General features: G+C 44.5%; 1 protein-coding gene across 1 annotated transcript; it reads left to right on the top strand.

The window, feature by feature from the left end:
- Positions 1-21,333, top strand: LOC124008366 (G-protein coupled bile acid receptor 1-like). Its single transcript, XM_046319591.1, has 4 exons — positions 1-274; positions 9,814-9,937; positions 10,393-10,425; positions 19,845-21,333. The coding sequence occupies exon 4, from the start codon at positions 19,943-19,945 to the stop codon at positions 21,014-21,016; it is 1,074 nt and encodes a 357-aa protein (XP_046175547.1). The 5' UTR covers positions 1-274; positions 9,814-9,937; positions 10,393-10,425; positions 19,845-19,942; the 3' UTR covers positions 21,017-21,333.
- The last annotated feature ends 272 nt before the right edge of the window (positions 21,334-21,605 follow it).

Genomic DNA, 21,605 nt, shown 5'->3' with positions numbered 1-21,605 from the left:
AAAAAGCACAAATTGAGATAAAAATGAATCACTAACCTTGATGGTCTTCATCAGATGACAGTCATAGGACTTCATGTTACACAATAAATGTATGTTTTGTTTGGTCAAGTTCATATTTATATCAAAACAATCATTTTACTTACTCATTTCATTTTTACTTTGATCCAACATCGGATGAAGCAATTCTGAGGCTATTCAACTCCGACACCGAAGGAGATGGCTTCAGTGGTTTCAGTGCACAGGAGGAGGAAGATAGTGACCAATGACTTTCTTGGTAGGCCACTGTTTAATTTGTTACAAGCCGTGTTTCGTTTAAAGGCTGTGTAAAGTTCATTTGTTTCAATGTACCGGTAGGCACCTGCAGCTTATAGACATGTGCGGCTTATTTATGTACAAAATACATATTTTTGAATAATTCAGTGGGTGCGGTTTATATTCAGGTGTGCTTAATAGTCCAGCAATTACGGTACATTTACATTTACATTTAAGTCATTTAGCAGACGCTCTTATCCAGAGCGACTTACAAATTGGTGCATTCACCTTATGACATCCAGTGGAACAGTCACTTTACAATAGTGCATCTAAATCTTAAAGGGGGGGGGTGAGAAGGATTACTTATCCTTTCCTAGGTATTCCTTAAAGAGGTGGGGTTTCAGGTGTCTCCGGAAGGTGGTGATTGACTCCGCTGTCCTGGCGTCGTGAGGGAGTTTGTTCCACCATTGGGGGGCCAGAGCAGCGAACAGTTTTGACTGGGCTGAGCGGGAGCTGTACTTCCTCAGTGGTAGGGAGGCGAGCAGGCCAGAGGTGGATGAACGCAGTGCCCTTGTTTGGGTGTAGGGCCTGATCAGAGCCTGGAGGTACTGAGGTGCCGTTCCCCTCACAGCTCCGTAGGCAAGCACCATGGTCTTGTAGCGGATGCGAGCTTCAACTGGAAGCCAGTGGAGAGAGCAGAGGAGCGGGGTGACGTGAGAGAACTTGGTATTGTGTAGTCAACATTAGTCAGAAATAGCATTATAAATTTGTACTTACATTTGATGATCTTCATCAGAATGCACTCCCAGGAATCCCAGTTCCATAATAAATGTTTGATTTGTTCGATAAGGTTAATAATTTATGTCCAAATGGCTTCTTTTGTTAGGGAGTTTGGTAAACAAATGCAAGTCCAGCCGAACGTCAAAGAAAAGTTCAAAAAGTTATATTACAGGTCATAGAAACATGTCAAACTAAGTATAGAATCAATCTTTAGGATGTTTTTATCATAAATCTTCAATAATGTTCCAAATTGGAGAATTCCTATGTCTGTAGAAAAGCAATGGAACGAGAGCTAACTCTCTTGTGACCGTGCGTCACGAGACGCACTCTGACAGACACCTGGCTCAATCCCCTCTCATTCAGCCCCCCTTCACAGTAGAAGCCTGAAACAAAGTTCTAAAGACTGTTGACATCTAGTGGAAGCCTTAGGAAGTGCAACATAACCAATATCCCACTGCGTATTGGAATGGCAAAGAGTTAAACTACAAACCTCAGATTTCCCATTTCCTGGTTGGATTTTTCTCTGGTTTTCGCCTGCCATATGAGTTCTGTCATACTCACAGACAGTTTTAGAAACTTCAGAGTGTTTTCTATCCAATACTACTAATAATATGCATATATTAGCATCTAGGACAGAGTAGCAGGCAGTTTACTCTGGGCACCTTATTCATCCAAGCTACTCAATACTGCCCCCCTGTCACCAAGTAGTTAAATGGCGCATTGTCAACAAAGCGCGATCAGATTGAATCCCGGCCTTTCATTGTGTTTTCTCACAACTGAGGGTTTTTGAACTGTCTTGTATCGATTGTGGTCTGTCTGATCTATAGTAGACCTGCAGTGTTCTAGAAGGGACGGATAATATCTGGTGATTTGTGGAGTGTAATCTTCACTTTCTCCCTAAATCACCCCAAAATATATCAACTCAACGTTATGTACAGTGGGGCAAAAAAAGTAGACCTGCAGTGTTCTAGAAGGGAAAATAAGTATTTGGTCAATAACAAAAGTTTATCTCAATACCTTTGTTGGCAATGACAGAGGTCGGATAATATTTTCTGGGGTGATTTGTGGAGTGTAATCTTCACTTTCTCCCTAAATCACCCCAAAATATGTCAACTCAACGTTATGTACAGTGGGGCAAAAAAAGTATTTATTTAGTTAGCCACCAATTGTGAAAGATGAGAAGCGTGTCATTTTCATCATAGGTACACTTCAACTATGACAGACAAAGGGGGACACGTGAGGGGGAAAAATTTGTTACCTGAAAATCACATTTTTGTAGGATTTTTGAATGAATTTATTTGAGGGAAATGTGTGGAAAATAAGTATTTGGTCAATAACAAAAGTTTATCTCAATACCTTTGTTGGCAATGACAGAGGTCAAGCGTTTTCTGTAAGTCATAGTTAAAGTGTACCTATGATGAAAATTATAGTTCTCTCATCTTTTTAAGTGGGAGAAATTGCACAATTGGTGGCTGACTAAATACTTTTTTCCCCCACTGTAAATATATTGGGCCCTGTTGAAATACTTTAGAAATGCATCCGTCCTTCCTTTTCTGAAGTAATCACGAATCTGGATTGGTGGAAATAATGTGATAACTTTGCTTTCCCCTGCCCCATCACTGACCTTAAGGAAACATGGAAGGAAGGGTGCATCTCTGAAGTATTGGGACAGAGCCATGGGCTTTGTTCTGCTGTTTGTTGGAACCATTAAAGACGTTTTCAACCCAAGTCTCTAGGTTGTCCTGGTTCATTCCCAGCATCAGCTCTGCCTGAGAAGGCTTTGTGCAGACCGTCATTGAGTCACATATTGTCTCACAAATGGCACCCTATTCTCTATAGTGGTCTTCTTTTGACTAGGGCTGTGGTCAAAAGTAGTGCACTATATAGGGAATAGGGTGCGATTTGTTACACACTGTAGGGACCAGAACACTGCTGTGATTAGATGTATGATAAGCATACTACAAAGTCAACTGCATCATCAAGAGATGACCTAATTTGTTGTAAACTTGGATCTGTGTGCTTGATCTAATGCATTCAGCCACGCTACAGGGTGCCCTAGCCAAAATAGCTTCTAGGCTAATCTAACATTATACAGATATGACTCAGACACAGTGCATTTGGAAAGTATTCAGACCCCTTGACTTTTTCCACATTTTTGTTACAGCCCTTATTCAAAAATGTATTAAATAAATGTTCCTCAATCTACGCACTACCCCATAATGACAAAGTGAAAACAGGTTTTTAGTTTTTTTGGTGGAAGTGTATTAAAATAAAACTGATACTGTATTTACATAAGTGTTCAGACCAAATTTATTTATATAGCCCTTCGTACATCAGCTGATATCTCAAAGTGCTGTACAGAAACCCAGCCTAAAACCCCAAACAGCAAACAATGCAGGTGTAAAAGCACGGTGGCTAGGAAAAACTCCCTAGAAAGGCCAAAACCTAGGAAGAAACCTAGAGAGGAACCAGGCTATGTGGGGTGGCCAGTCCTCTTCTGGCTGTGCCGGGTGGAGATTATAACAGAACGTGGCCAAGATGTTCAAATGTTCATAAATTACCAGCATGGTTGAATAATAGTAAGGCAGAACAGTTGAAACTAGAGCAGCAGCATGGCCAGGTGGACTGGGGACAGCAAGGAGTCATCATGTCAGGTAGTCCTGGGACATGGTCCTAGGGCCCAGGCCAGTTGAAACTGGAGCAGCAGCATGGCCAGGTGGACTGGGGACAGCAAGGAGTCATCATGTCAGGTAGTCCTGGGGCATGGTCCTAGGGCTCATGTCCTCCGAGAGAGAGAAAGAAAGAGAGGAGAGAATTAGAGAACGCACACTTAGATTCACACAGGACACCGAATAGGACAGGAGAAGTACTCCAGATATAACAAACTGACCCTAGCCCCCCGACACAAAACTACTGCAGCATAAATACTGGAGGCTGAGACAGGAGGGGTCAGGAGACACTGTGGCCCCATCCGAGGACACCCGCGGACAGGGCCAAACAGGAAGGATATAACCCCACCCACTGCTATGAGACTCGTAATTGAGTTCAGGTGCATCCTGTTTCCATTGATCATCCTTGATGTTTCTACAACTTGATTGGAGTCCACCTGCGGTAAAATCAATTGATTGGACATGATTTGGAAAGACACACACCTGTCTATATAAGGTCCCACAGTTGACAGTGCATGTCAGAGCAAAAACCAAGCAATGTGGTCAAAGGAATTGTCTGTAGAGTTCTGAGACAGAATTGTGTCAAGCAACAGATCTGGGGAAGGGTACCAAAAATGTATGCAGCATTGAAGGTCCCCAAGAGATGCTAAGCTACAGGACTGTCTGTAATACCAACATGTTTCAAGCAGACCACCATAGTCCCTGTGCTCAAGAACACTAAGGTAACCTGCCTAAATGACTACCGACCTGAAGCACTCACGTCTGTAGCCATGAAGTGCTTTGAAAGGCTGGTCATGGCTCACATCAACACCATTATTCCAGAAACCCTAGACCCACTCCAATTTGCAAACCGCCCCAACAGATCCACAGATGATGCACTCTCTATTGCACTCCACACTGCCCTTTCCCACCTGGACAAAATGAACACCTATGTGAGAGTGCTATTCATTGACTACAGCTCAGCGTTCAACACCATAGTGCCCTCAAAGCTCATCACTAAGCTAAGGACCCTGGGACTAAACACCTCCCTCTGCAACTAGATCCATGGACTTCCTGATGGGCCACCCCCAGGTGGTAACGCTAGGTAACAACACATCTGCCACGCTGATCTTCAACACAGGAGCCCCTCTGGGGTGCGTGCTCAGTCCCCTCCTGTACTCCCTGTTCTCTCATGACTGCACGGCCAGACACGACTCCAATACCATCATTAAGTTTGCCGATGATACAACAGTGGTAGGCCTGATCCCCCACAACGACGAGACAGCCTATAGGGAGGAGGTCAGAGACCTGGCTGTGTGGTGCCAGGACAACAACTTTTCCCTCAACATGATCAAGACAAAGGAGATGATTGTGGTCCTTCTGTCGCTCAGTTGGTAGAGCATGGCGCTTGTAACGCCAGGGTAGTGGGTTCGATTCCCGGGACCACCCATACGTAGAATGTATGCACACATGACTGTAAGTCGCTTTGGATAAAAGCGTCTGCTAAATGGCATATATTATTATATATTATTGTGGACTATAGGAAAAGGAAGACCGAGCACACCCCCATTCTCATCAACGGGGCTGTAGTGGAGCAGGTTGAGAGCTTCAAGTTCCTTGGTGTCCACATCACCAACAAACTAACATGGTCCAAGCACACCAAGACAGTCGGAAGAGGGCACGACAAAACCTATTCCGCCTCAGGAGACTGAAAAGATTTGGCATTGGTCCTCAGATCCTCAAAAGGTTCTACAGCTGCACCATCGAGTGCATCCTGGCTGGTTGCATCACTGCCTGGTATGGCAACAACAGTGTCCTCCATCATTCTTAAATGGAAGAAGTTTGGGAACCACCAAGACACTTCCTAGAGCTTGCCTCCTGGCCAAACTGAGCAATAGGGGGAGAAGGGCCTTGGTCAGGTAGGTGACCAAGAACCCGATGATCACTCTGACAGAGCTCCAGAGTTCTTCTGTGGAGATTGAAGAACCTTCCAGAAGGACAACCATCTCTGCAGCACTCCACCAATCAGGCCTTTATGGTAATGGCCAGATGGAATCCACTAAAAGGCACATGACAGCCCGCTTGGAGTTTGCCAAATGGCACCTAAAGGACTCTCAGACCATGAGAAACAAGATTCTCTGGCCTGAATGCCAATTGCCACGTCTGGAGGAAACCAGGTACCGCTCATCACCTGCCCAATACCATCCCTATGGTGAAGCATGGTGGTTGCAGCATCATGCTGTGGGGATGTTTTTCAGTGGCAGAGACTGGGAGACTAGTCAGGATTGAAGGATAGATGATCAGAGGAAAGTGCAAGATCTTTGATGAAAACCTGCTCCAGAGTGCTCAGGACCACCGACTGGGGTGACGGTTCACCTTCCAACAGGACAACGACCCTAAGCACACAGCCAAGACAACCCAGGATTGGCTTCGGGACAAGTCTCTGAATGTCCTTGAGTGGCCCAGCCAGAACCCAGACTTGAACCCCATCGAACATCTCTGGAGAGACCTGATAATGTGTGCAGCGACGCTCCCCATCCAACCTTACAGAGCTTGAGAGGACCTTAAGAGAAGAATGGGAGTAAAACATGTTTATGTTTTGGGTTCTAATGGGGGTACGACAGTAGAACTAAGCTGATGGGGCATTTTAAGTTATATTCTTCAAGAATCAGTGCTATATATCTTGATTTTATTCATCAAATGTATTCTCACTTTAAAAGGGGAAAGCACATAAAGTGTAGGAAAATCTAGGTGAGGATAACCTCCTTTCTAGGAAGAGGCAGTGGCCACTAGTCCAGTGTTTCCCAACTCCATTCCTCCAGTGCCCCCAAGTAACAGTATATATTTCTGTTGTAGTAGACCTCATTTTCTTCTTGTCAACTAATCATAAAGCCCTTTTAATGAGTTGAATCAGGTGATGTTTTTTTTGGGGGGGGCTACAACAAAAATGTGTGCTGCTGGTGGTTCTGGAGGACTGGAGTTGAGAAAGTTAGGCTACCATATTTTCCTGTGAACCCGAGGAGCTAAAATGATCTCCTGTGTCATGACAAGCCCTTTCCTCTAGGAAATGCCTCATAAGCAGATGTTTATGTCCTGTAAGAATGTAATGATATTGCTGTTTTATTGCAGTGGCCTATATATTCTACCCAGCAGGAAAGGCATTAGCCAAGTAGCTACTGTTTTGTTGCTATGCCAATGCTTGTGAAATGTCTACCTCTTTACCAAACTGGTCTTTAGAGAGAGTGTGTGGGAGGGACAGAGCTAGTATAACAGAAAGACCAAAGGCATTATCACATTTTATAGGTGTGTTTAGTAGTTGTTTGTCGGGATTTGCAATAGCCCTCCTCCTTCCATCCATAGCCCTCCTCCTTCCATCACTCCATTCCATCCATAGCCCTCCTCCTCCCATCACTCCATTCCATCCATAGCCCTCCTCCTTCCATCCCTCCATTCCATCCATAGCCCTCCTCCTTCCATCACTCCATTCCATCCATAGCCCTCCTCCTTCCATCCCTCCATTCCATCCATAGCCCTCCTTCCATCACTCCATTCCATCCATAGCCCTGCTCCTTCCATCCTTCCATTCCATCCATAGCCCCCCTTCTTCCATCCCTCCATTCCATCCATAGCCCTCCTCCTTCCATCACTCCATTCCATCCATATCCCTCCATTCCATCCATAGCCCTCCTCCTTCCATCCCTCCATTCCATCCATAGCCCTCCTCCTTCCATCCCTCCATTCCATCCATAGCCCTCCTCCTTCCATCCCTCCATTCCATCCATAGCCCTCCTCCTTCCATCCCTCCATTCCATCCATAGCCCTCCTCCTTCCATCCCTCCATTCCATCCATAGCCCTCCTCCTTCCATCCCTCCATTCCATCCATAGCCCTCCTTCCATCACTCCATTCCATCCATAGCCCTCCTCCTTCCATCCTTCCATTCCATCCATAGCCCCCCTTCTTCCATCCCTCCATTCCATCCATAGCCCTCCTCCTTCCATCACTCCATTCCATCCATAGCCCTCCTTCCATCCCTCCATTCCATCCATAGCCCTCCTCCTTCCATCCCTCCATTCCATCCATAGCCCCCCTTCTTCCATCCCTCCATTCCATCCATAGCCCTCCTCCTTCCATCCCTCCATTCCATCCATAGCCCCCCTTCTTCCATCCCTCCATTCCATCCATAGCCCTCCTTCCATCCCTCCATTCCATCCATAGCCCTCCTTCCATCCCTCCATTCCATCCATAGCCCCCCTTCTTCCATCCCTCCATTCCATCCATAGCCCTCCTCCTTCCATCACTCCATTCCATCCATAGCCCTCCTTCCATCCTTCCATTCCATCCATAGCCCCCCTTCTTCCATCCCTCCATTCCATCCATAGCCCTCCTCCTTCCATCACTCCATTCCATCCATAGCCCTCCTCCTTCCATCCCTCCATTCCATCCATAGCCCTCCTCCTTCCATCCCTCCATTCCATCCATAGCCCTCCTCCTTCCATCCCTCCATTCCATCCATAGCCCTCCTCCTTCCATCACTCCATTCCATCCATAGCCCTCCTCCTTCCATCACTCCATTCCATCCATAGCCCTCCTCCTCCCCAATCGCTCCTTTTACCAGTCACCTGCTTTCTTTTCTCTATTCCATCCATCACCTCCCTCCTGTCCTTTCTCTATTCCCCCTCTTCCACACCTCCGTTTCTCATCTCCATCAGCAGGGAAACAAAACAACGGTCTCCCAGGACAGTGTGCCCAAGCGCTTATTTCCTACATCTGGATATCTCAAACCAGCCCAACTGTGATGCTGTTGACACACTCGTTCTGAGTGCACCTGCACGCGCCGTGTGCCAATGTGCTTTAAATACCCAGTGTGACATGACATTCATATTTCATGTCAGTCACACAACTAAGAGACCCCTTTTGCTACAAACATACAAACGTTCACACAACATCCTCTCAACGTTACCTCAGCTTATGGGCATGGCTGGGGTAGGTTGGAGCTGTCCTGGCGACCTGGTAAAAGTAACACCTGCGATGATTGTAATTGGTCTTTGAGCGGTATGAGGATTTTATATGTTTGTCTGTCGCAGTGCCACTGCTAACGTTAGTGTTCTTGGCCTCAAAGGTTAATGTGTGTGTGTGTGTGTGTGTGTGTGTGTGTGTGTGTGTGTGTGTGTGTGTGTGTGTGTGTGTGTGTGTGTGTGTGTGTGTGTGTGTGTGTGTGTGTGTGTGTGTGTGTGTGTGTGTGTGTGTGTGTGTGTGTGTGTGTGTGTGTGTGTGTTTATCACAAAAGGAGCTGCCCAGGGATTTAGCACCAGCCTGTCTCTAAGGATTTACAGCCTGTGAGAGGTAGTTAGTGGAATTCAATAGGGGTCGACCACAAAGAGGGAATAGGCTCCTGTAGCAAACCGATACAGTGAGAAAGAGGTGGTTATACTACATGTAAAAGTCAACACATTTATTATTACAGCATGTTTATCACCCTTTACTAAGTCAGTGGTCTAAGAACACCTTGATTCCTGGGAGATATGGGGAGAGTTGTGGCTGATAGCTTTGGAGAACCATATTATTTAGAGAAGTTTCTAGAGAACTAGAAAAAAGGAGAATCATTTCTACTATTTTAGTGTTTTGCTCTTGTATTTCCGAGAAGATAGAAATCCTAAAAGTGAGGCAGCCTTTTGGTTTATGTCTGAGTTCTCTGTCATCTTCCTCTTTCAACTGACTGATAACCCTCCATATTGTGTTATATGTGTGTGTGCTTGTGCATGTTTGTATTGTGTGTCGTCCCTGCACAATGTCTCGTGAGCTAGCAGGATTTGGAGAAGAGTTGTGTTTAAAAGCATTATCACATTGGAAGCTACGGCCCCCCAGTGCTACGGACCAATCCATCTCATTGCCAAGTCCAAACTATTGCTGAGGGAGTCTGTGTTTATACAGCATAACTGGCGGACTGGAAGCCGGGCCGTCCAACTACAGAGATGATTAAAGATGACACTTATTTGACCAGCTCTATGGATTAATATACTGTATATACCATTAGGTGTAAATGTTTGCAAGGACATACATTCATAGGAATGTTGTGTTGGATACAGGAGCATCTGTGTATTGAGAAGTAAGGAATGTGTGCTTGGATACAGGAGCATCTGTGTATTCAGAAGTAAGGAACGTGTGCTTGCGTTGGGGTCCGGTGGAAAAGGAACATACCGAAGAGGATCGTTGTAGACATGTAGTTCATCACGTGATCTTCATTCATAATGGCCAGTAAGTTCTTCATTTAAGATGGCCAATAAGGCATCATTTCATAAACACATCCGCAGTCCACACATTTCCCAAATGTATAACGTGAATACTCCCTTTAGCTCTGTTGTGGCACCTGACTGACAGCAACTCACTGCTTTACAGGCCGTGCTCCCACTTCCCCTCTCTGAGTGTACTTCCCCTTTAAGACCCAGCATCTGTTAGGAAGCCCCTGCACTCAGCTCCTCTCTGCCTCACCGCAAGGGCTTTCTGAGGGGCAGCAGGACAGTTCTCTGTAGCGTTGGCTAGATTCACCACAGGGAATATGTGTAGTGTGGCAAGTGATTTAGAGACTGTGGAAGGTCACAGAGGAGAAAGGGTGTTATTTGGGATCTACATGTTGTTGATATAAGCAATACCTGTCTGTGGCATACACCTGTTCTCTAATCAAACGATGATACAGCGTTTCTCCTTCACAGGGAACCGACGACTGAATCTCTTGTCCTACAAAGGTGAGCCTTGTTTTCAACACCATTTTCTTCTAATGTACATATGAATCAAGACATATGAATCACATGAGCATGTAGGGTTCTTCAACCTCTGAGGAGTTGGAGCTCAGTTAAAAGTAGACTTGACTAAACCTTAATTATAATTATCAAATTACTATAAAATGAAAATGTACATTTTCCATTTTTACTGTAAAATGGTCAAAAGTAAATGAGTATTTTGTTATAGAAGGATTTTCTAATAGGAGAAACACAGTTACATCCGGCTATAACCCAGTGTTTTGTAATCCTGGTCCTGTTTTAGCACTACACACCTGATTCAAATGATCAACTCATCATCGAGCTTTGATGATTTTAATCAGGTGTGTTAGTGGTAAGGCAAACACTAAAATGTGCACTCCTTTGGATCCACAGGACCAGGATTAAGAAACACTCCTCTCTCACCTACCATTTTATTCAGGGTTGGGCAACTCCAGTCCTCAGGGGTCGGAGTAGTGTCACACTTTATCCACATCCCCAGTAAACACAGCTGATTTAAACTAATTGAATTCTAAACTGAAGATCATGATTAGTTGATTATTGGAGTCAGGTGTGTTAGATGGGGCTGGGGCAAAAGTGTGACACCTATCAGGCCCCCGAGGACTGGAGTTGCCCATCCCTGATCGAAATGAACACTCCATTTTGAAAGAATGGAAGCCATTCATTTAACCCTTTTGTATAGGGTTGACAAGGGAGTACACGTTATGCTTTAGTCCATTAACCCACTGTCTCTTGCAAGGACATCTGTTACCACGCCACTGTCAAACTGCATGGAGTCTGTTCTAAAGCAGTTTTTTACTTGATCCTCTAAGCAAAGGAGTCAAAAGTTTGGCTTTGTACAAATCAAATTTTATTGGTCACATACACATGCAGATGTTATTGTGAGTGTAGCGAAATGCTTCTACATCCGACAGTGCAGCAGTATCTAACAGCTAATATCTAACAATTCCACAACAAAACCTAATACACACAATCTAGTAAAGGAATGGGATGAGAATATGTAAGTATAAAATATATGGATGAGCAGTGACAGAGCGGCTAAGATGCAATAGATAGTAAAGAATAGATAGTGAAGGATACCGTTTCTAGAGATGAGTAATGTGAGATATGTAAACATTCTTAAAGGGGCGTTATTAAAGTGACTAGTAGTAATGATCATAGTATATGCCATTAAGCGGATGCTTTTATCCAAAGCGACTTGGAGTCATGCGTGTTCCCAGGTGGTCCCGGGAATCAACATATATTCTGGCATGTTGGTTTATTACCTTTAGGCACATTACAGCACATTATTAAGAACAGCTTCAACTCGTAAAGTAGGGCTACAGATGTAGGATCTTAATCTGAGCCAATTTTCTACAGCAGGAGGATAATCCTGCAGCAACAGGAAATGTGAATTATGTGGACTATAATTGAATTAAAAGATTAAATAATTGTAGAGGTTAGTACGTTTTTCGTTGGTATTTTATTAGGGTCCATGTTTGTTACAGCCAAAGCTGCAGCTCCTCTTCCTGGGGTCCAACACAAAACATCAAATATGACATAATACAGAACACCAACAGACAATTACAGCTGAAGGACAGAACTACATAAAATGACAATACAAAGCATTAATAGACAGGTACAGAGCTACATTTTTAAAAATAAGAATACACACTCATATTATTATGTTTTAGCAATCCATGAAAACACCATAGTGGCTACACTGCAGTCATCCATTTTGTTACAGTTGCTTAACGTTACAATTGCAGCTCCTGATCCTAATCTCTCAGAACCAGTTGTTCTGTAAACACTGGCGAGAATCTCACAACATTAGAAACCACCCGTGTACAATAGGATTCATAGATACTACTGAATGCAAGTGCAACGAAAAAACAACAATGGAAAAGCAACGGTTCTTCAACCACTGTTTTCACCATAGCAGCCGGGCCATTCAGCTCATAAATGAGCTATAAATGAAGTTGTCTCCCCGCTAAGGCTTCAACCACTGTTTTCACCATAGCAGCCGGGCCATTCAGCTCATAAATGAGCTACAAATGAAATCGTCTCCCCGCTAAGGCTTCAATTTAATCCTTCAGCAATCGTGGTGGAGTTTTCTGAGGCTAACATTTCAATTTAGTCCTTCACTTTAGCTGCATACGTGGTCTTTTTAGAGAGCTATCTGTTCAAATCAAGTCTGGCATTTTAAAGTGGAAATTACATACTTTAGAAGCCTTTTAAAACTTTGAATACACTACAGGTTTGCATTTTCTGCTTTGCAAGAAAATTCTCAGCTACAAATGCGTGATCAAATTAAAATCCTACATTTGTACATGAGGGTGTTACTGTATGTGAGACAATGTATCTCACATAGAAATGTGTCTAGGAACGCTTAGCTTTTTCCAGTGTGGTGTCACTTTCTGCAACCCTGCATTAGTTGTGCTTGTCTAGATACTGGACCCTCAGCCAGCTGGGTCCAGAAATGACAGAAGCCTAAAGAAGGCGTTTGATAACTAACCACAGAGTCTGACCTGATGGGGTCTGTTCAGTACACTCTTGGAAAAAAGGGTTCCAAAAGGGTTCTTTGGTTGTCCTCATAGGAAAACCCTTTTTGGTTCCATGTAGAACCCTCTGTGGAAAGGGTCTTACCTGGAACTCAAAGGGGTTCTACCTGGAAGCAAAAGGGTTCTTCAAAGGGTTTGCCTATGAGGACAGTCCAATAACCCCTGTAGGTTCAAGCCAGTACATTTCTTTGTAAGAGTGAGAGAGAGAGAGATAGATTATATAGAGAGATAGAGAGATAGATTATAAGAGAGATAGATTATATGCAATTGCTTGTCATATAGAATATATCCATTATATTTCTATCAAAACATTCAGATAGAAATGTATAGCATATACAGTAATATAGGGGTTTCATTGTGTCAACTCTACCCCCCCTCCCCCAAATAAGATTACCTGTCATTTACAGTAATATAGGGCTTTCATTTTGTCAACTCCCTCCCTGTTGTTGTCCTTCTCTCTTCCTGCCTATTCAAACCAAAGGCTTGATATTACATTTCCTTTGGGATCAATCTACGTGAACCGCAGCAGTCTGCAGGAAGAAAACAAAGACACTCGTCTTTTAAACATTCCTCTCTCTTATGCTGGGGCAATGGGGAGGAAACGGCAATCCTGCGGCCATGATGACTGTTGTAATTGTGTCTAAAGAGATAACATCTGGGAGACACGTGATGCCGCGGAGCTGAGCAGACGTTGACAAACCAAGCTCTTCAAAGTTATTCTATTTTTACCTAAATAACATCGTTGAAACAATATTCTAACATCGGCTGATAAATTGTCAAGTACTTACCTTCCCAAAGAGCCATGGACCTCCGACCGAGAGGCAAGAAGGACGACCAAAACGTTGTTGATTCCCAAGATAACGATAACGCTACAGCTAGCAAGATTAGCATTAGCCCTCACAACTCAGACGACAGTTCCAGACTGTTGCTCTCAGCAGCCTCTTGCGAGCCTGCCGACATGCTGGCTACTGTCCTCCGGGAAATTCAGGATGGTAACAGAGGTCTTTCTCTGAAAATCGATAAGAAATCGGCTGAACTCCATTCTTCCATTGACGACCTGAAATCCTCCATGAATGATCTCCTTTTGAGAACGACTGAGGCAGAGCTGCGCATTAGCACAGTTGAAGATACCATTGCTAGACATGACCAGGTCTTGACACAACTGCAAAAGGACAATTGCCTACCTCAAAAACAAAGTAGATCAGATGGAGAACCAGAGTAGACGTTGTAATATCCGTGTGGTGGGATTGAAAGAGGACAGCGAGGGCTGTGACCCGGTCCGTTTCTTCACTCAATGGATCCCGGAGGTCCTAGGCATAATCAACTTCACCAAGCCACTGGAAATCGAACGCGCCCACAGAACATCAGCGCCGAAACCCCGGCCAGATGAGCCCCCACGAGCCGTCCTGATCAGGTTCCTCCGTTTCCAAGACAGAGAGAAGATACTGCAACTCGCAAGAGCCAAAGCCTTTTCCCGGATATGAGCGCGGACCTCGCCAGACGCCGCAAGCAGTTCAGACCTGCCGCCAAAGCACTGAAGGAGAAGAACATCACCGGCTATCTCATCCACCCTGCGCGGATGAAAGTTCAGTACAAAGGCCGAAGCCATCTCTTCAACACACCGGGAGAAGTGCACACTTTTCTCAAAGAACTGAGCAACGTCTGAGTCTGAGCCAGGACTGTCTCTCTGGGCGATAAAATGCAGTTTGTTTGTTTTCTCTTATCCGGATTGAACTGCTGGTATCTCCCGGTCACTTTAATTGATTTGTACATTTTGAACTAACCGTATCTTCCCGGGGTGAGTTCTATTACATTTACAGGAGAGTATATTTTGGTTTAGTCCATATCTACTGGGCGAAGCAATAAGTGGGTTTAGGCCCACTGCTTTCCCCCTCATTTATGTTCATCTTTCGTAAAGAGACTCAAGCAGCCCTTACCGTGGGCAGTAAATATTCAGCCATAAATATCTATTCACAATGTTTGTTTTCAATTTAGAGAGCTTGCAGGTTTTAGTTTACGCCAAGGTTTAGCTAGTAAGAGCAAGATGGAAAGCGAGCAGCAACGTATCTCTACAAGTGTATTCATGTTTGATTGTTGGGACTGTTGTTCTAGTCTGACAATCGGGGTGGGTGGGATTTTTATGAGTTTTTTTTTTCCTTTTTTCTATGTTTATTGTTTCCTCCCTAAAGAGACACACAGGTCACTTTTGTGCTCAAACCAAAGTTGAAACATTTCCTCTGCATATGATAGATTTCTATTCAGTTACATATTTGAAACCCAACCTATGCTTAATCCACTAAAATATGTCACATTCAACGTAAAAGGTCTTAACAGCCCGATTAAAAGGAAAAGAGTCTATACATACCTTAAGAAATTAAAGGCTGACATTGTATTTTTACAAGAAACACATCTTACAGCCAGTGAACACAAGAAATTGAAAAGGGAATGTTAGGACAAGTTTTTGCATCCTCTTTTAACTCCAAAGCAAGAGGAACTGCAATTTTGATTAGTAGACACATCCCCTTCTGTGTCAACAACACCATCTCTGATCCCTCTGGCAGGTTTGTTTTGGTGCAGGGGCATATGTTTTCAGAGTCTTGGACCCTATTGAATATTTATGCTCCTAACTTCGATGACCATATGTTTATTCAGAATGTCTTCCTTCAGGTCGCTCAAGCACCACCAGGATGGCTACTGGTTGGAGGAGATTTTAATTTTTGCTTAGATACAGTTCTTGATAGGTCTTCTGACAAACCCTCACTTCTTAACAAAGCCGGCAAGCTCACCATGTCATTCATGAAAGATCTCAATTTACTAGACATCTGGAGACAGTTGCACCCACAGGATAGGGACTACTCTTTTTATTCACACCCACACAAAACACACACACACATAGATTTACATTTACATTTAAGTCATTTAGCAGACGCTCTTATCCAGAGCGACTTACAATAGATAACTTTTTACTTTCGACACAACTGTTTCATAGAGTGTTAGATGTCGAGTATCTCCCCAGATTGCTTAGTGACCATTCTCCTCTGGTATTATCAATCTCCATTCCTACCAAGGTAAATGGAGCATATAGATGGAGACTAAATTCTACACTTCTAAAGCAACCTGAATTTTGTGCATTCATCAAAGATGCAGATCAATATTTTTACTTTGACAAACAAACCCTCTGCCCCTGACAGCTTCATTCTTTGGGACACATTGAAGGCCTACCTGAGGGGACAGATTATTTCCTATACTAAAGGGCTGAAGAAAAAACACGGTGCGGAACTGAGTGCTCTTGAATCTGAAATCTCCGAGCTAGAGAGAACCTACCAAAGAGGCCCGACTAAAGATCTATACAGGCTTTTGGTAAATAAAAAACTTAAATATAATATTCTGAACACATATCAAGCTGAGAGGGCCATCACTAAATCAAAACAGCGTTATTATGAGCGTGGAGAGAAAGCTCACAAAGTATTGGCATGGCAACTGAAAGCAGAGGAAAGTAAGAGGACAATTAATGACTTAGAAACTCTCACTAAAGAGATATCTTTCGACCCTACTGACATTAATAATACTTTTAAGAAATACTATGAAGACCTCTACACTTCCCAATCAAGCGATGATCTATCAGAGATAGACTCCTTTCTCTCCTCTCCTCCCATGCCTGTCAGGGGAAGACAGCGAGCGCCTGAGTGAACACTTCTCAGTCCCTGAATTGTTGGAGGCCATTAAATCCTTACCTTCTAATAAATCTCCTGGGGAGGATGGCTTCCCTCCAGAGTTCTATAAAGAATTTAGGGAGCTGTTGGTCCCCTACCTTATGGAGGTACTTAAAAAAGCCAGGGAAGACAACTGCTTTCCAGAGTCCTCTCTCAAGCAGTGATTACTGTAATCCACAAGAAAGGGAAAAACCCGCTAAAGTGCGCCTCCTATAGACCAATCTCTCTCCTTAACACAGATTGTAAACTGGTCACCAAGATGCTATCTAAGAAACTGGAGTCATGTCTTCCCCTGTTGGTCAACCCAGATCAGACTGGCTTCATAATTAATAGATTGTCCTCCAATAATCTCAGAAGGTTCTTTGATATAATTCACCTTTTTATGTAACGGTTTTGACTTGAGGTTATTATTTATAGGGGTGCCAGGTAGGTTGCGCCTACCAGAAAAAACATTGGTTTCTCCTTTTAGTTTGGGTGGGAATGACCTGGTGTCGCAGTCTCCCTCGACGCTGAAAAGGCCTTTGATAGGGTTGAATGGCCATACCTCTTTCGCGTCTTGGAAAAGTTCGGTTTAGGTACCGTGTTTGTAAATTTGATAAAATCACTCTACAAATCTCCTAAAGCTAGGATTGCTACCAATGGGATTACTTCCTCCTCTTTCCCTCTTTATAGGGGGAACAGACAAGGTTGCCCAATTAGCCCCCACCTCTTTGCCCTCGCCATCGAACCGTTAGCTGAGGCTATTAGAACGTGCCCTGACATACATGGCTTTGAGGTGGGCCCCCATACCCATAAATTATCACTCTTTGCGGACGACCTTATCTTATTCCTAACAAACCCAGAACACTCCCTCTCTCAGATCCTACTACAGTGTTATAGTTCTTTCTCTGGATATAAGGTCAATCTTGATAAAAGTGAAATCCTACCGTTGTCTGTCTTTGACCATCATACCATCAAGCACAAGTTTCCTTTTAGATGGTCTCCTATGGCCTTCACATATTTGGGCATAATGGTGGCTGGTAATCTGAACAACCTCTATAAACTCAATCTGGCCAGTTTGTTGCAAAAGGTGGAGGTTGACCTTTGTAAATGGATGGACTTACCTCTCACTCTACTGGGTAGAATCAATATAACTAAAATGAATGTCCTGCCCAGGTTTCTATATCTGTTTCAATCTCTCCCTATCCCTGTTTCCGCAGCATTTTTTTCCTCTCTCGACAAGCTGACCAGACGGTTTATCTGGCACGGCAAAACCCCTAGGGTTGGCCTGGATAAACTGACCCTTGACTACAGTCAAGGGGGCTTAAACCTCCCCAATTTTAGAATGTACTACTGGGCTGCACAGTCTAGGTTTCTGGCTCAGAGGTTTGACAATGGTCCCTCTCCCTCATGGTTGAACATTGAAAAGCTTGAGGTAAATGATGACACTGGGGCAGATTTGTTTTACAAATGGGACAGAAAATCTATAAAAACCATCACAGACAACCCTTTAATCATACATTCTGTCCTGGCATGGTGCAAACTGCATGAGCTGTTCGGACGAGGGGGATTCCTTTCCCCTAAAACCCCTTTATGGAACAATAGATTGATCCCTATGTTTTTCCAGAATAGTAACTTTAGACCATGGTCTAATAAGGGGATCACTCTTCTGGAACATTGTTACGAGGAGGGAGTTCTTATGTCTTTTGATCAGCTGAAACAGAAATACCACTTGCCTAACCGGGACTTCTTTTGCTACCTACAACTACGAAACTTTATTAGGGTGACTCTCAAGGGACAATGGAACCTACCTAAGATGTCATCTATTGAACAACTCTGCCACGCAGACCAACCACTGTTCAAGACCATTTCCCGTGTTTACAATGCTCTTATGTCAGGACTAACACTGCCTGGGCTAGATAAACCCAGACTTAGATGGGAGAGAGATCTGGGTATTGATCTTGATGAGGATCTATGGAGTGACCTATGCAGGGAAGGGGTTACATCCACATTGAACTCCAGATACAGACTGATCCAGTTTAATTTCCTCCATCAGCTCTATATCACCCCATCTAGACTGCACAGGTTCAACCCAGATATCTCCTCCCTATGTTTTAGATGTGGCTCAGATGAAGGAACATTACTCCATTCCACTTGGCAGTGTTCAAAACTACACGGTTTCTGGCAGGGGGTATGCGATACCATATCCTCAATTCACGGGGTTGCATTCCCTTTAGACCCGGAGGTCACTTTACTAACTCCAATCTTAGGCAAAGCCATACTACAAAGCTAACAGAAATATTGCTAGCGATTGCCAAGAAATGTATTGCCTTGAAATGGATATTGGATTCCTCCCTGCCAGTTGCAATGTGGCTTTCGGAAGTTAATAGTTGTATCCCTTTGGAGAAAATCACTTACTGCTTGAGGAATTTGGCAACCTTTTATTGACTATATGGAGAATCTCCCCCCACATCTCATTGATTGAATCTATATATAATCCTCACATAATGTTTCACACGTAATGTATAATATGTAGCCTACGGCAGGTGATCCAATGTCTCGTTATTTTTTAGAATTTTTAGAATTTTTAAAACTTTTTTTATTATTGCATGTTTGTTTATATAACTATAATTATAATTTATTTTTGTCACTTTGTCCTATCGTTGTCTAATATCTTTTCACTTTTGTTTTGAATGTTCTTAATTGGAAAATGCAAAAATAAAATATTTTTAAAAAGAGAGATAACATCTACGTACATCTATCTACAAGTGGAGAGACAGAACACGAAGACACTGTGTTTTACCTAAATAGGCCATTTAACCAAAAAACTAGGGTTCAATTACAGACCCTCAAGCCCTGATGTACTGCTGGGAATCTTTTCTGCCTGATTTGTTGATCAATTAATACCATTGATACTTGATGCTAGAGACAGAGGCTATTTCAGGGGTCCAAGCCTGTCTTCTTGATAAACTGGATTTACAGCTTCATATGGTCTCTAGACCAGAGAGCAGTTTGCGTTTACATTTATATGTCGGTCATTTAGCCAACATTCTTATCCAGATCGACTAACTGGCAGTTTGTTTTTGAGCTCTGAATATATCATGCTCCATGGTCTCACTGTATTCTGTCTGTCTGTCTGTCTGTCTTCACCCAGGCTTCCTGCAGTTTAATGGGAGCTGTGGAAGTCTCCGTAGCAGTGGGGGCAAAGGTCTGGCACACTAAGGACAACTGTGGAGGAACACAACCACCGCCATGGATGACCTGGCCAATGACTCTGCTGTGCGGCCGCTGCTGTCGGAGGCACGTCTCATCTACGCCATCACCGTGCCCCTGTCCACCGCCATCATCCTGGCCAACCTGGTCATCATCCTGGGCATCTCCTGTAACCGTCAGCTCTACAACACCACAAACTACTTCTTCCTGAGCCTGCTAGTGGCTGACCTGTGTACGGGCGTGGCTCTGCCGTTCATCCCCTGGATGGGACTCAACCGTCCGCTGAGTTTTAGCTCCTGTCTCCTGGTTCATATTTTTCCTAATTTCTTGTTCCTGGCGTTCCTGTTTAACCTGGTGATAGTTCATTATGAGAGGTACATGTGCATCATGAGTCCGTTACATTATAGTAGCTTCTGGGTTCACCGCCACTTCCCGCTGGTGCTGCTCGCCGTGTGGGCGCCGCCACTGCTCTACGCCTCCCTGCCCGCCTTCGGATGGAACAACCGGGCCGGCCCAGGGTGGAACGGCTGCTGCTCGTTTAACGACACGGGCGCGCCGGGTGCGCCGGTGAACTGTTCCACCGTGGTGGCAGCGGTAGCGGCACCGGTCGGCTCTGAGTGCTGCTCTTACAGACGGGTCTTCCCCAACGCCTTCATCTACCTCGAGGTGTACGGGCTGCTGGCGCCTGCCATCCTGTCCATCGCGGCCATGACGGGACGTGTGCTGTGGATCACCCGGGGCCAGATGAAGGATATCTGTCGGCTGCACCGCTCTGTGGCGACCAGGGGGGGCGGTCAGGCCATGGAACGGGAGCAGCGGCTCAACCTCCGCTACACGCGGTGTGTGGCCGCCGTGTCGCTGACCTTCCTGGTCTGCTGGGTGCCCTACATCATCTACATACATGTCTGCGTGGCGTTTCTGCTCAGCAAGGAGACGCGCGGGAACTCCACCACACACATCGTGCTGTCGTGCACGGGGATCGGGAGCATGGCAGTGATGCCGCTGGTCCTGGGGCTGGCCAACAGGCAGTACACGGACCCGGTGAGGAAACTCCTCCATAAACTCAGAGACAGATGGAGGAGGAGACAGGACTCTGAGGATATGGCTCCCTGAGTAGCCAGGACAGGGCTGCTCTCACTTTGGGGATGGACGTGTGGGATTATAAATGGGGATTATAGCATATGGATGATGAAGCATCCTCTGCTCCTGGATGAGGGCAGTGGCGCCCCGAGTCTGTGGACTCTAGCTGTAAGGGAGTCGCAGAAAGACCCCATTTGAGGTGCAGGACTGGTAGGGTTGCCCCACCTCTCCCATGTCTGTCAGTTTATAGTCACAGCATGTGTGACTCTTGCCATTGGGGCCGTTATGTTTAAAGCCATCAGTATACATGTGTACACTACTTGGGTAGTCATAATAAATTCAAAACAATCACTGTAGAAGTCACCAATCTTTCTATTTTTCAAGTTGATTGAATCCATTAGAGAGAAACATAATGTTGTGAATTATCAACAGAGACCTCTATGATGATGAACTGGTCTCATTTGGATATGAAAGAGCAGATGGGACGAATTAAGATGGATCTAATTGACTACTCCATCAATCACTACAGCATCTCATCTCCTCACCCTCTCTTTCTCACTCGCTCTCTCTCTCTCTCTCTCTCTCTCTCTCTCTCTCTCTCTCTCTCTCTCTCTCTCTCTCT

Source organism: Oncorhynchus gorbuscha, linkage group LG21 (assembly GCF_021184085.1).
Source record: "Oncorhynchus gorbuscha isolate QuinsamMale2020 ecotype Even-year linkage group LG21, OgorEven_v1.0, whole genome shotgun sequence".
Taxonomy (NCBI): Eukaryota; Metazoa; Chordata; class Actinopteri; order Salmoniformes; family Salmonidae; genus Oncorhynchus; species Oncorhynchus gorbuscha.
This window is presented reverse-complemented; position numbering and strand designations above follow the sequence as displayed.